The 15055-nt window shown below is 36.6% G+C and overlaps 1 protein-coding gene across 10 annotated transcripts in view; it reads left to right on the top strand.

Moving 5' to 3' along the window:
- Positions 1-15055, top strand: part of SPATA6 (spermatogenesis associated 6) — a 47527-nt gene that overhangs the window by 16202 nt on the left and 16270 nt on the right. For 9 of the 10 annotated variants that reach the window (XR_011142607.1, XR_011142606.1, XR_011142604.1 and 6 more), the window contains exons 7-10: positions 1561-1839; positions 3485-3572; positions 5324-5364; positions 7269-7447. Coding sequence is in view for 5 of the 10 variants with exons in the window: in XM_068953084.1 (XP_068809185.1) it covers positions 1561-1839; positions 3485-3572; positions 5324-5364; positions 7269-7447 (587 nt within the window). In the remaining 5 variants the exon portion in view is untranslated. The remainder of the gene's footprint in view (positions 1-1560; positions 1840-3484; positions 3573-5323; positions 5365-7268; positions 7448-15055) is intronic. The other variant, XM_068953081.1, reaches the window with a different exon arrangement.

Below are 15055 nucleotides of genomic sequence, written 5' to 3'. Positions count from 1 at the left end.
TGGCAGAAGCACAGGCTACTTCCGGTGAAACTGAAAATAATTTTGAAGAGAATTTGGTCAGTTTTCCGTTGGCATTGGTATGGGCATGAGAAGGATGGTGGCGTAAACAAGCCATCTCTGTAATACAGCTACAGATTTGGTTGCTGGAAACCAAACACACAACAGCAGCCTCATTCTTTGTTAGGTGTGGAGGGAAAGGCGAGAAGACAAGCTGGAATTTTTTTTGTAGATTTTACTCCTGGGTTCTTTTGAACTCGAGCAGCTCATGCAGCATCCACACTTCAGAGTAATGTCAGCTTCCTCAAGCTTTGAAAAGACTTTCTGAGAGGAAGGAAATGTATTGCAATTAGTTTATTTTTTGACCTTCTACAGCATGGGAATTTGGGCCAAATTTAACCCAAAAGCCTAATTATCCGTACTGTTGATATTCTAAGCTAAAGCATGCTACTCACTGAGTGTTCTGATAAGTGTTGTGTAGTCTAGAGTGCCTTGACCTATAAAGATTGAAGAGTAATTGAGTGTTCATTTAATGCCAGGAATTGCAAAGGAATGATAATGTATTTCATACAAAACTTTAGTGTCAGAAAGGTTTTCCCAGAATTTTAAATTGATCACAAAAGTTATTAATTATTCGGAAGAAGGGTTGATCCTAGTACTTAAGTAGGTTTTGCTGATAAAACAAATGATCATATGTTTCTGGTGGGAAACTGATGGGATTATTTTTTCCCCTACTTTTCTTCATTCTTCAGTACATGGATATTTTAAAAATATGATCATCACAGGGATGGATATTTGGGGCAATTTTTGATAGTTGTATGATTTTTATATGGATTTTGCAGGCAAAAATGTATCTTGGATGTCAAGTGCCAGTTATATGAATAAAGAGCTGTTTGCCTTTTCATTTGCAAAAGTATTTGCTTCATTTAAGAGGATCTTTGGAAGATGCTCTTTTAAGTTTTTTACTAAACATAGCTTCCTGATCATGACTTTTTAAAGAACTGGTAAATTCACCATCATCCAAGAAAATATAAATTTCAGAGAAAGTAATTACGCTTGTGAATTTTTAGGCAACTCTAGCTGAATATAATTTAAACTACTAAATAGGCTTTTATTGTAATTTGTTTATTTTATTTTAAAGGATAATAACTCTATTTTTTAAAAAAAAAATCTTTTAAACACATGGAAAAAATGGTTTAAACTGTGTGTAGCAATCCATGTATTTTTGATAAAGTTTGTGTTAAGTGAACTTGTGACAAAGTTCAGTTTAATTTTTCACAGTCCTTGCACACTAACTGTGTGAGCAAGCTAACGAGGCAAGTTTTAGGCAATTAACCTTAACATCTAACATTTAGCAGTGTGTGTTTTAACCTCCTTCTGGTTTCAGACAAAAATATAAAAACATTATTGTTTTCCAAATTGCTACTTGATTATAGTTTTGTGAGGGGAATTCAACTGACATGCATCTATTTCTGTTAAAATTATTTGTTCACTGTTTGCATTATTGTCAGTGATCTTTGTTCTGCCTGCTGTCAAACCAGATAATTTCTCTTTTCGCTTTAGGATAATTTGAATCGGGTACATCACTCAGCCCCCAATGGAAAATTGCAAACAAGGTTACCAAAGAAAAACACACTTTCACCTGAGAAAAACAGGCATAACTTAGCAACAAAGAACTACGAGCAGCCTACAATAGCTTCTAAATCACGTTCTCCATCTCCATATACAAAAAGACGAATGTGTGAGCTATCAGAAGAAGCCAGACAACGACTGGCCCATTTAAACCTTGGACCTTTTGCATTCAGAAGAGAAACTGATAAACCTCCGTTTGTAGTTAGACGTGTACGTATTCTCTAAAAAGTGCTTTCAACTTAAGCTTAGAACATTGTTTTTCACTAAATATTACTGCAAAAATTCATGCAGTTTTTAGTTTAGATGAATATTTTTCACTCCTTAACAATCTGCCACATAATGTTTTAAATGTGAAATTAACTAAAATAAACATTCTTTTATCAGCATTAGTAACAGACAAAGATCAAATTCTTTTTATGAATATACTGGTTAAATTCTCTAAGGCCCCGTTTCTTTTCATCTAGCGTACTAGACAGGATAATAGGTGTATAAATTCAAATTGAAAGTAATTGATATTAGTATTAAAAGTGCCGGAGTAAGACTTTAAAGAAAGACTGTCTAGTCACGTTATGAAAACTATACTGCCGCTCTTTCAACTTTTGTTATGCTGGCATTCTGTGATCTTTGAAATGCTTCCTTTACTAAGAGCTACATCCCTTACACTTTGACTCAGAGTCCATAAGTATCTTGAATTTAGCACTTGCGTAAGGACTTGTTGCTAGCCGTATGTAAACAATTGTTCTGGAATGAGGTACTTATTTAAAGTAAGTCTTTTTAAGTACTTTACTGCTTAGGGGACAGAATGCCCAGCCTCTTGGAGGCTGATCATGTTCTCATATATGTTTATGTTCTCTCTTACTATTTCTTACGATTGCAGTAATTCTCTATTTGTGAAGCCTCCCTTGAATTTGTAGGGGCAGAGATGGAATTGTTTATCTTTTCGCTATGACATTATGATTTGTCTACAAATTCGGACACTTATCACAGCCACTGAGATAGTTTAGCATTTAATTAATTTGCTCCTCACATTATTTCATTTTTATAGTTTAGGTACAAATGAATTAGTAATAACTTCTCAAATTCTAGAATTCTCTTCCAAGTTTTCTTCTGCTCTTTGGTACCTTTTAGAAATTCAGATTAGCCTTAATAAGCCATTAATCATTCATTAAACAACAGTTAATCTCTGTCTCACAGATATTTTTTCTTTTAACTCCTGTTAATCAATTCTTATGTTTTCTGGTCTATAGGTGAATTTCACAGTTTAAGTACTGCATCTTTAAACACTGATTATTGATTTTGATTGCTTGATTATATTTGTACAAAAAGGAGAAAGCTTGTCCCTTATTGTACCAGATCCCAAACGTCGTGGCTTTTTCTAGATTTGGTGAATGTTCTTTTTAGGGCATTTTTACTGTTGAGATCTGTTTTGGCCTGGAGATTTTGTGTTACATTAAGATTAAAATTAGATTATGTTAAAATTTAACTTTTTAATTAGGAAAAGCAGCACTTGATGAGATCTTAACTCTTTGGAGTAAATATGTGAGATACCTAGAACCGTTTAAAAAATTACAGACATTAAAGATGAAGGAGAAATTATCAGCTTTTTTTTCTTTTAACAATATGACATCGAAAATTGTCTAGACCTTTCTAGCAGTGCTTTTGTTTAAGCATAGTAAAGCTAATATGAATGTAACACATGAACAAAATATTGTGAAAATAGTTTTAAATAGTATTTAAATAAGAGTAAATTATTTTAGAAAGGAGATGGTCTTATGGAGGAAAACGGGGATTAAAAAAAAAGTATAGAGATTGAAAAGGGGTAATACAGAGTGCTTTAAAAGCATTTTTGCTTCAGGTTGAACAACCAAGTCCTGGTATTGAACTTCACACCTGGTGTCCTCCTCGAGAAAGTACAGTGGAAGCCTGGTCCAAGGTAAATCATGGTTAGTATTTTCTACTATATCTCCCTTTAATTCTTTTATTTCCTGCAGTAGTTTGGTGGAGGTGTTTTGAAAAACAGTCCGTAACAGTGAAGAAGCTGTTCTTTCTTCCTAGGAATAGTGAGAATGCTGAGTAACCCCACTCCTTCCAAAGGAGGCTTTGGATGTTTCTTTACCTCACGAGACTCAGAACCTAGTTCTATATAATATGAAAGTAGGAACAGAAAACACTGAAGTCCAGCTAGGTGCTCTGTTTTCACTTTCACAGAATCACTCTACTTGTTTACATGAGTTGTTGGATGGTAGAACAAATCTACACCTTGATCTGGAAGTGTGTTGGTCAGGTTTGGAGTTTGTTCAACTCCAAAATTGATCATTTTGCAGTTTTTTTCCAGGGTTTTACTGCCTCAGAATGGATAATGTTTATTTCAGCGCTATTTGTGCATAGTGGATCAGTGACTTGGCTTTATTAGTGAGCATCCAGAACGTGCTTGCATATCCACTTGGATGTTCATTGGTATCAGTAAGTGAGGGTATTGTAAAAGGCATGGCAGCACAGATTTAAGAAGGTACCATAAAACTTGATTTTATTTCATATGTCTGGCAATATGAGGTTTTTAATGAGTCTCACCAGTATTTTTGTTATGTGTGCTCTGGCTTACTATGGTTGTGCCTCCTCGCTATTTATAAATAGTTATATAGCAAATCATTTTAAATTATTTATTTCGCATTTATTCTTTGTAATAGAACTGGATGTAGCATTTAAAAGGTTTCACATTCCCTTTGGAGTCATATATATGAAGCTGCAGTATCTGGATGATGTGAGAGACCTGTTATCACCTGGTACTGTTAGGTACTTATGAAATGGGTTGGTGGTCTCTGACCAGTAATTAAGACACTGAAAACTACTTTACTGCTAGTATCCTGAGGATTCACAGGTCACTTGGCTGTGTCTTGAGGCTTAACTGTAGCTTCTGAAAAACATAGATTCTTAGGATCAGAGATCTTACTACTGACAGTACAGTTTGTTCTTTTTTTGCTCTTTGCGCAGGTAGGTAATAGAGGGATGTCTTTACCTTGTCATGCAGCATAAAAGTACCTCTTATCTTGGGTCACAGTAGGAGGGTATTCAGTGCAGACTGATATAACCTATCAAGAAGCCAGACATGGTGTAGTGTCATTCCCCTAAGAGCGAAGTATATTTTGACATGGTAAAGTGTCCTAAACCGGTACAGACGTAATAGTTTCTCCATTGGCTTCATACTCATGTTTATGGGTCAGTGGTGATGGAAGAGAATGAAGAGGCGATAGGAGGAGGAAGAGGTGGTGGTAGGGAAGCTTGTTCAGAAAAGATTAGGAAGGTAGCGTAATGTAAATGAGAATTTTGGGGACTGGTAGAGCTTTACTTTATATTGATTTTAAGCAATTAATAGCTTAACAAATGTACTACTTGGCTCTGTACAAAAGGCAGTGCCTATACTGATGCATTATTGTAAACATTGTATTGCATTAAATATAAAGTCATTGTTCTCGACTGAAGAAAGTGCTGAAATATTACTGGGGCAGTTTAGAATAACAAAATGTATAACAATGATAAATTGCCCTAGTGCTGTTTGGAAGGAGAGGTAAGCTATTTTATAAAAGACTGCATAAAACTTAGGGAAGTAAAATTTTATTTTGAATTCATTCTGGGATGCACCTTTTCTTTTGTTCTTTTCTTTTTCTTTTCTTTTCTGTTTTTTCTCCTTTTCCAGATCCTTCTCTTCTTGGCAGCTACAGGCCCAAGAAAGCCAAAGTGAGTACCCTAAAGTGCCATTGTTTACGAATCATTTTTTGGGAAGCTCCGAGTAAGGAGGATTGTCCTGAGTAGTAGGTATTTTTGAACATTTATCCAGAAGAAGTATCTACTGGAGCATCAAAAACAAGACAAAAGGAAATTTTAAATCTGATATAACTTAGTCTAGCCCCGTTGACAGATGATTTACAAACACAAATGTGAAACTTAGCAGGCTATAAAATATTCATTTCTGTAGTTACAGGACTTGCTTCTCCTTGGCATTAAGGCTTGTGACAGGGCTGTAGAAGATTTTTTAAAAGTAGTTTACGGTTACTTTCCCAATCATTTTCAGAGCACACTTAATTCTGGAAGAGTATGGTGAGAAGTCACTCGTATAAATGGCAAGCCAATGGCCTGTTATTTCCCATACTTGCTTTTTCAGATCTTAGCTGCTTGTGCACTAAGTGGATCTGAAGATTAATATCTGGATTTCCTTGGAGTTTTTTTTTTCTTTCCTCATTTAGATGTTTTTGCCTGTGTTTCTGAAGTACTGCAGATATTGGGGTTTTCAGTATTTAATTATTTTATGTATGCCCCTGTAGATTTCCTAATGACTGGTAAAAGCAATAATACAGGGCAGAGGAAGGAAGAGGAATTAAAAGGATAAACTTTGATACCCTTTAAACGCACTTTTATAAGGTTCTCAATTTTTACTATGTAGGGTTGCAGGTTGATGTACCATGTGAATTCATGTGCCACCTATGGATTTTTTCATGGTTTTAACTGAGAAATTGTACAGGAAATAGAAAATTTCTAGTATTTTTTTTTTCATAATGGCTATTTTAATTAAAATCTTTCTTTTTCCCCCTCTAAATGGACAAATGAATATTAGCAGCAGTCATTGTTTGGAGCATGCAGATAGCTGAGCTTACAGAATGATTCATCCTCTTCCTGATGCCCCTAAGCACTGTAAATTCCGACAAAGTCAAGACAGAGAAGAATATATGTTTTTGTTGCCAAAATACTATATAGCTTTAAACTAGCTGTAGTTAGCATTGTGTAATTTCAGAGGACCTGAGAACTGCTCACAGTGAAATGTAACTGTTAATGGGAAATCACTGTTGAATTTAATAAAACAGCTCTTATTTTCACTGGCTTTTGTCAAAGTTTGTCTGACCATCAGATTATGTTTGAATGGTCTTTAACTGTGTAACTAACATCAAATACCTCTTAAAAAGTTGTGGTGGGGTATATTTGCCATACATGACTGCAGCCTGGAAAGGGTTAATGAACATCCTGATTTGTTTCCCTGGTTTTGGGGCTTTGGGAAACACTGCCGTAAAAGTCCTCCTCCCAGGTAGAATGAGGTAACCCATGGAGACGTTTCAATGGTACAGGTTAAGAGGAGCTTTGAAAGGAGGAAAAGTGGAAACCTAGTATAGTGAAGGGTAAGTAGAAAATGAATAGGTGTCCCTGGGTTTTCACTGGAGCAAGGGCAAGTAATGGGAAACAGAAGTCTAAGGACAAGGGGTCCCAAGCTGAAGAGAGATCTGAGGTGTATGTCGTGTAGACTCTCAGGTATTGTTCTCAATCTCTGAGGGTCCTGGAGGTGGTGAACCTTTAAACTGTGCAGGCAGAGAAGGCAATTAAAAGGCTATTAACACTAGACTTTGCTATAGGATGGTGTGTCAGATACTAACGCAACCTGTTGGCACTTGTTGATTGAATTCATGGGTTCAGAAATGGTTTCTTGCGTTCTAGGCCAGGGCTCTTCTGAGAAAGGTCAGTATTGTTCCTCAGTACACAGATATTCTTGCATTTACGGGTAACCTGTATCCTTTTGATTTATAAAAATAAAAACCTGTAAAGTATACGTTTTCATATGCATAATCAACTTTAGCAAGGCTTACTTTTTTATACAGGTAAAATCTGCTCATGGGAAAGACTTTGATAGTTCTTCTGATGTCTGTAACGAGCATGTGATCTCGGGTCCACGAAACAGACAGTCCAGTTCTGCTGGTTCGTTAATGTGTTCGACACCTTCGGCGTTTCATAAGCATTCCTTAAGTTCTGTGCTAAGTCGATCTTCTCTAAGGGAAAGGTAATGACTTGTTTTTGTTCTTTGTGGAGTTCTGGACTCATTAATGAGAGCAGATAATAGTATTTGCATGGCTGTAGGTTGTATGTTTGGAGATGTGCAGGCTGAAGAGACTGAGAATTTTTCCCCAACAACTGTGCTGTCATGTGTCTTGCCCTCTGGAGCTGTGTTTTTGATCACCTTCCCACTTAATGAGTGCAAGCCAGATAATTTGGCAATGAAAAGTGTGTTTGACATCTGTGTTGCTAACTCTCTGAAAAAATGAAGCCTCGGATTTCAAGCACCCAATGTCCATCACATGTCCAAAACAGAGAATACTTAAATGGCACCTCTATCAGAAGGGATAAACATAGATAGATTAAATATACGTTACAAGTAGACTATTCTGGAGGTATTTGGAAAATTTTTTCCTCCTGACTGTTGTTCAACCTAGTGTTTGTAAGCATATACTTGTGGCTATGCTGTAGTCAAGTGTGTGATTAGAGTTTGTAGCATGCTTGGATTAGCTTTAGTCTAGTCAGTGTATCATTTTTCAATCTCTTTGCTTTATGAGCATCCTAAGAAATTTTTCAGTTGGAGTGTGGGCCCCTGAAGCAATTCTGCTTACATTAATTGATATGTTTAGATTGGTTTTCTCAGTAGTCCTCCACTGATCCCAATGGGGTTGGGGTGGAGACAGCATCTAATATCCCTTAGTTCAGTGAATTTCAATCCATGGGCTAATATTTTAGGCAAGCCTAGCAGTTCCAGTGTCTCATGAGGGTGGGATGTAAGAAATGTCAAAAGAAGAAACAGATTTTCCATACCAAAGTCTTCCGACTCTCCAAGGAGAGTGAGTGTTCCCTACTTCTTGGTGAGTAGAATATGTCCGTGGTGCACGATGCTGCTACTGTACGTGCAGTGCAGTCAGTTTCTGGAGGGCTTTCTGGGATTAGAAAGGCTTAAACTTTGGTTACAAAACTGGACCTGAATAACCAAATACCTAACATAATTGGGAGAAGCTGAGCATTGAACTGATGGCCTGCCCTAAGTGCTGAAATGTTTTTTCTCCGAGACCTTGCTTGAAGATGTACTTTGGCTAGTTCATGTTCATTCCCGGCTCTTTCGTCCTTGATGCCATCAGTACCCCAGTTAATGAAAGCTCACAGGGTACATTTTATAGCCTCGGCACAGCCTAATGTGTAGCTGCTTTTTCAGAATAGAAAAATTGTCTTGGTTTTCTCTTGGGAAAAAAAAAAAACAGATGGCAGGTGGCGACTAAATTTTTAATACTCATAAAGATCAAGTTGGTGCTTCTTTTAACATCTTCCTCTGCTTGAAAACTTGCTTGCTTGTTATGCTATGTAATATTTCTTGTGAACTGTAATGCGGAGATTAGGATGTATCTGGGGTTTGGAGGAGGTTTCTTTGTCATGTTTTCTACCTTCCCACTCTCTTCTGACATTGTCTGTGCATTAGTTACCCATGTCTAGGGAGAAGAGGTATTGTAACGGTCATTTATATCCTTCATTCTGTGGTATGAATCTCTTTTCAACCAGAGTGGTTTTTTTGCTTGCTTGCTTTCTTTTAAAATGGATTGTACTTAAAGCTGACAGGGTCCCTTGTATTGATAGCAGGAATGTCTTATGTGCTGTGAGCTACTGTTATATGCATAGTAATTTAGTCATCTGCCAGTTAATCTTGAAATCATCTGAATGTTCTTGCTCTTTCTCTTTACCAACCCCTCTCCAGAAGTGATTTGTGATCTTGTGAAATTATGCTTTTTCTTCTTATTAGAACAAATGCTCTCAGCTCTGTAGAGATGTAACATCTTTTTTATATTAAAGATGTAAGCGTTTACTTTTGTCATCAGCAAGATTTCAAAATAAGGAAGTAAAGGGCACAGTCTAATAAATTTGATCTGTATGTTCGTACTACTGAAAAAATGATTGCTTTAGTTGCCTCTATACTGAGAATTATAGTTGGAATGACAAACATGGATCAGAGGTCAGTGTTTGGAAATGCAGGCAAATGCTGCTGTTCAGATTATAAGAATACAGGGAAAATCAGTACTACTGAAAGTGTAACAATGTTAGTGTATTTACAAGACTGCAGTGTCTTATCTCTCGGTGATTTGCATGTTATTTTCTGCACTTTATTTTGAATTACAAAGATAAACAGCTTTGCATATCCAGGCAGATTTTTAATGCTAATCAACCTACAGTCAAAATAAAACTTTACTCTCCCTCCCCCACTCCCTTGAATTCCCTTTTTTCCTTTTTTAAAAAAAGTAATGTGAAGTGAGCGTCTGCCTTATTGAGAGTTCTTCCCCAGAGCCCTGCTGAAGAGTTGGTAAGCCATTGCAATACCTTTCAGTGTTGTGGAAAATGGGGTCTTGCATAAGTCCTGCGAGCCCTTCTGCATCCTTTTTAGCAGTTTCCAGTCCCTTTCTGCCAGCCTGCTAGGTAGTAAAGTTTAGAGTGTTTATTTTACATTTTATTTTTAGGTTTTTCATTTTTTAGGTCACCTGGGAAAGGTCTATGTGGCAAGACTGACACGAGACGTAGTCGTGTGGCTGTGCTACTTCCCATTGTGAATCTAGCTCTTATACAGTGCTGTGGTACAAGCACACTCTTTAGCTCCTGTCCATGGTGTCTGGCTGTTAAGTCAGTGCAGTTAAAATGTTCCTGAAGCCTGGCTGGTCGTTTATGTATAGGTAAGTATCTTTTATGTTTTGAGAAAGAGCATTAGAACTGAAATTTCTCTGCACTGCTGCAGGAAAACAAAATTCAAGTCCAGCCCTTGCTTTCTTAGTGCATGTACATCTTCATGCTCTCCTGGAATGCAGTGTTTGTTCCTGGGGATTTGTAAGCTAAGCCTTCCTTGTGGTATTGAAACCTGAAGGAAAATACCAAGCTGAAGTCATTCTCTTGTACAGAAAAGGTGAAACAGTGAAGTGGATTCTTTAAGCTAAGGACAGAAGTTCCCTGAATTGAGCTATCTGCTGGCACAAGAGAAATGCTTTTCTCAAGAGCTTACAGCAGTCATAGAAGTATTTGGCCATTTTTGTTATGCTGAGAGGCAAAGCTACTTATCATGCATTTGGGATCAAGGGATTCTTTTTCCTACTCTGGACATGGCAGGATTTGTTTTTGTTTTTTATTATTGATTTGCAGAGTAATCACTCTCAGAGTGAAGACCCTCTTGATGTCTTTTTGATTTTTTTTCCTGTCGAAGCTCCCGCAGTGTAGTCTCATCTACAAAATTTAACACAAATCTTAATCTTCATTAGAAGTAAGACAGAGGTTGCCCATCTGGATCAGATGCCCTTCTGTAGCATTCCTATACTGTTTTACTACCATCTTTCTGCCTTATATCCTTCTCCAGGTTCGAGGAGAATATCAACATAAAGGTAGATATTACTAATAAAAGATTAGCTCCTGTGTGAAGTCCTTGAAAATGATAGTTATCAAAGCTTTCGCTTCAGTGGTCTTGAGATGTTACCCCAGGATACTGGGTTTTCGTTTTGTCACACAGCAATATCTAAGCCGCAAGTAATTCACCGAATATTTTGGAAAGTGGAATGTATCCTAGGATAGGGCTTATTCTACTTCTGTGAGATTATGCAACTATGTTTTGAGAGCCTTCTACTAGGAAGTAGAGCACTGAAAAATTTAGCAGGCTTTTTAGAAAATAGCTTGCTCTAGGGAGAGGCTGCAACTAGGTTTCCTGCCTGATTCTAACTGTTTAAAACTAATTATTTCTGATCTTTGTCAAGCAAATTTTGGTAGTAAGGTTGTTCTTAAATCTTTGGGGTTTGTTATCTATGTCACCTCTTGGGGAAGTTTACTTATTTTGCATTTGCTAAGTTGGCCTCTGGAATTAGCCCTTGAAGATCACTTATCTCATATCATATAATGCAAAGACTAAGCAGCACATAAGCCTTGCTTCGTATTTTTGACCAACTGCTACGTTATTTGTCATCTTTGACCAACTTCTGTATTATTTGTCATCTAATCGGTTGATTTTGCTGCCGCAGGGAGGTAAATTTGAAAGTGATTATTGTCAAAATTGTTCTGTATATAAATGAGAGAATTAATTCAGAAATTCAGAGAAGATGGGGCAATGGAAAAGCTTCCAAAGAGGATAAGAAAGTGTAGCCCATTTATGACACAAATTAGGTAATGATGTAGTTACTAGAATGTCTTGAGGGCTGCTTTGTTGGAGAATGGCCCAGCTAGAGTACTGGGCCTTCCCTGAAATCTTAGAAGTTGTCTGCTACTTGGAATGCACTTTTTTACCTGAGGATAATTTATTCTTTGATTCCACTTAGGGAGCAGGTGGTGGGGCATAAAAGGACCCTTTTGAACTCCTTGGTCGTCTTTTTCATTCTACTTGCCCCATTTTAAGGCCTCGATAGGAAGCTCAGTAGGGGAACTCTGCTCTGAACATGTCTCTAGTGCTTCAGGGCCTAGCTCTAAGCAGGGCTTTTGAAAGTAAGAGAAACTAGAAAGGTTGAGGTACTTTTACTTTTTTTTTTGTTTTTCTTACTGAAGAGGGAGAGCAATTGGATACACAAGCAAGCTGCCAGCTACTGCTTTCAAATGTTTAGACCCTGAAGCCATCACTTAAGGCCTTGTCCGTGTGTGATTGTTCTCTTTCACTGTAGTATCCTGGTACAGTGAAAGCTGCATACTTCCTGCAGCGCAAATACTGTAAGAATGTAAGGATGTTTGTGTTGGCATGTTTTTATTACATATATTTTATTATATGTACCAATATAGTCTCTAAAACAATTTTGCACTGGTAAAGCTGCATCTATGCCAAGGTTTATTATCAGCAGTCCTTAAAAAAAAATAAAATAAAATAAAATAAATTACTATTTACTAAACAGACCAGTAGAACTCTTAAGTGTAGTCCAGCCTTCTTATTGTGCCTCCATATATACCAGTATATACTGATAACACATTTCATCTTACTGAATTACCATTTCATGACCTGTTAAGTGAGAACAAAGTAGCTTCTCCACTTAATGTGAATTCTGCTTAAATGCCTGCTTGGATATAAAATCTGTGATTTCTTTTTCAATTTCAGAATTAAATATGTTTAGTTTCCTTGCGAGTTTCTCTTGTTCCATGTGTAAGGTCTTGTAGATTGTGTTTTTCAGGTTATATTTAGCCTAAGAGTTATTTCGTCCTCCCTCTTCCCCTTTCCTCCCAATTACAGGCGGAGCGTTCTCTCCAATTGTGAATGTGGTACTACCGTGCTTCATTGATTTCTGTCCTGTGACAGTTTGTCCTTGTATGTGGTTTTGCGCAGCGTGAAGTCTGCGTCTTTGAAGCTGATGAATTCTTCATGTAGGCCACATGCACAGAGTTGTTCACAAGGCTGGGAAGTGTGATGGTGGGGAGGGGGTCATGTTAGGCATTGCAAATATTCTTCAGTAGACTTGCATTAATTCTACTGATGAAAAAAAAAGTATTAATATCTGCTGCTGCAATGTGATATTAACATTTTTGCTGTGTGCAAGTGTATGATTGGATTGTCTGACATTTGAAAATTCCTATTTGCTACAGCTCTCAAGTTCACAAGCTGCTGTTTGACTGGACTATGTGGATAGATGTATCCTCTGTTTGTATTTGTAATGGACTATTTCATCCTAATAGATAAAATTATATACGAAAATAACTTCAATCTTTAGCACAGGATCTAGACTGTGCTTGGCTTCTTTTTTCCCATCAAGGTAGATGATGTCTGCGTGACCTTAAAAAATCCTTATCTCATAAAAGAAAATAAATGTCTTTAGTCATATTACAAGGGAAAATGGTTCTGTTTCCTTGATCATACTCGACACAACATCTTTGAAATTAATCTTGAGAAGTTCTCTGATTGATCTGGCTTTTTCTAGGTCACTGAGCTATATTTCCAAAGTGTTTATACAATCTATTGGAATCAATAAACAATTTAAACTGATGTAACTGCAGAATGTTTGTGAGTCCCAGGGAAAATTGAAAGTATGACAAAGAATACAGCTGTAGAAGTTAATTTTGTTTATCAGGACAAACAGTCATTGAAGTGAAATGACTTTTCTTTCAACACTGCAATACAATACTGACACGTTAATCACGTATGTAAGTAGCTAGTTGTTTTAAAATATATTACTGGCAAATGAAAAACCTTTATTTATAGTTTAAGAAGCTGTGCTCAAAGGCCTATTTTATAAAACATCTCCAATACGAGAGTTAGCCTGTCATGAAATGGTTTCACTTCAGATTATGGATATTACATTTCAGGCATCATTTTATTTTAGTTTGAGTCTTGGTTGGTGTAAATATTAATGTTATGACTTAGAATGTGGATTAGACTTTATAGTTATTACTAAAATTAGACAATAACGATACTAGCAAAAGTAATTAAAAATAAACTGATACTATTTTAATCTTACTTAAGGTTTTGATCTCGCGCTCGCTCTCTCTCTCTCTCTCTCTCTCTCTGTCTCTCTTTTTTCTATGTTAAGTTTGGGATATGTGTGAGTGGGTAACATTTCTTATACCACAGCGCACACTAGTGGATTGATTAATAAAATCACCTGAAGAAAGAAACCCCCTAATAGTTCTTGAATTAAATACTTAAATCTTCTTGTAGACGTAGCCATGTCTTCTATAATTGAATACAATAGCAAGCTGGGTTTTCCTTTTTATAAAAGCAAATACATTTGTCTCCAAGGATATTTGTGAATTTAAGATTAATAGCAATGATCTAAAATCTTACATACGAATTTCATAAAATTTATTTCCCAGAGGCAATCTATTCTAACTTCTCTTCTCAGTGCCAGTAACCTGGATGGTAGAAGAACAGCAGCTGCTGTATAAATAAGAGGAAATGCCAAGCTTTCATTGGTCTATTTTTTATTTGTTAAATGAGAAACGACCCACTATTACTGCATCTAGAATGTAGGCTTTAAACATGCATTGCAGAAGTTCTTTAATATTGGTGCCTGTAAATGCTAATGGGAAGTTGTAAGATGTCAGTACCACTCCAACCCCTTTTTCCGTACCTCTTCTTTTGTTATAAATTGTTTTCAACCCCTGCCTGATCTGATTCATTCTAAGCAGGGTATTTTAGCAGGACTGCAGGTTTTTATTCAGCATACTGCTAGTGATACAGTGCATGCATTGTAATGCAATATATCATATGGGTTCAACTGTGTTAGGGAAAGGAATGATCCTGCCTGCTTAAGTGTCCTAGACTTCTACCTTTTTAATGGCAAACCCTCCCCTCTTCCGCCTCCAAACCAAATTCACAAAATACTTGCTTTCTTTTAGGAAAAGTTATTTGAGTTCTTGTAACGTAACAGATTTTTAGATTCTAGCAGGCAAAAGAACTGAATAATATGGATTTCTTATTCATGCTATTGAATTGTAGATATTGTAAATGAATTGTAGATATTCAGGATGCTGATATCTGTGTCCTTGTAGCAAACGTTGTGAAAATCCTTGCCTGGTGTGCAGTGATGGAACAAAGATAAACAATGTTAAATATAATTAGAAATATGGAAAATACATCTCCCTATAGGTTATATGATTCATCCCTCCAATATTGTGTGGTTTCCTGGCACCTGTTCATGGAAAA

The sequence above is a fragment of the Struthio camelus genome, chromosome 8, assembly GCF_040807025.1.
Source record: "Struthio camelus isolate bStrCam1 chromosome 8, bStrCam1.hap1, whole genome shotgun sequence".
Taxonomy (NCBI): Eukaryota; Metazoa; Chordata; class Aves; order Struthioniformes; family Struthionidae; genus Struthio; species Struthio camelus.
The sequence above is the reverse complement of the archived record's forward strand: the minus strand, read 5'-3'. Positions and strand labels throughout refer to the sequence as shown.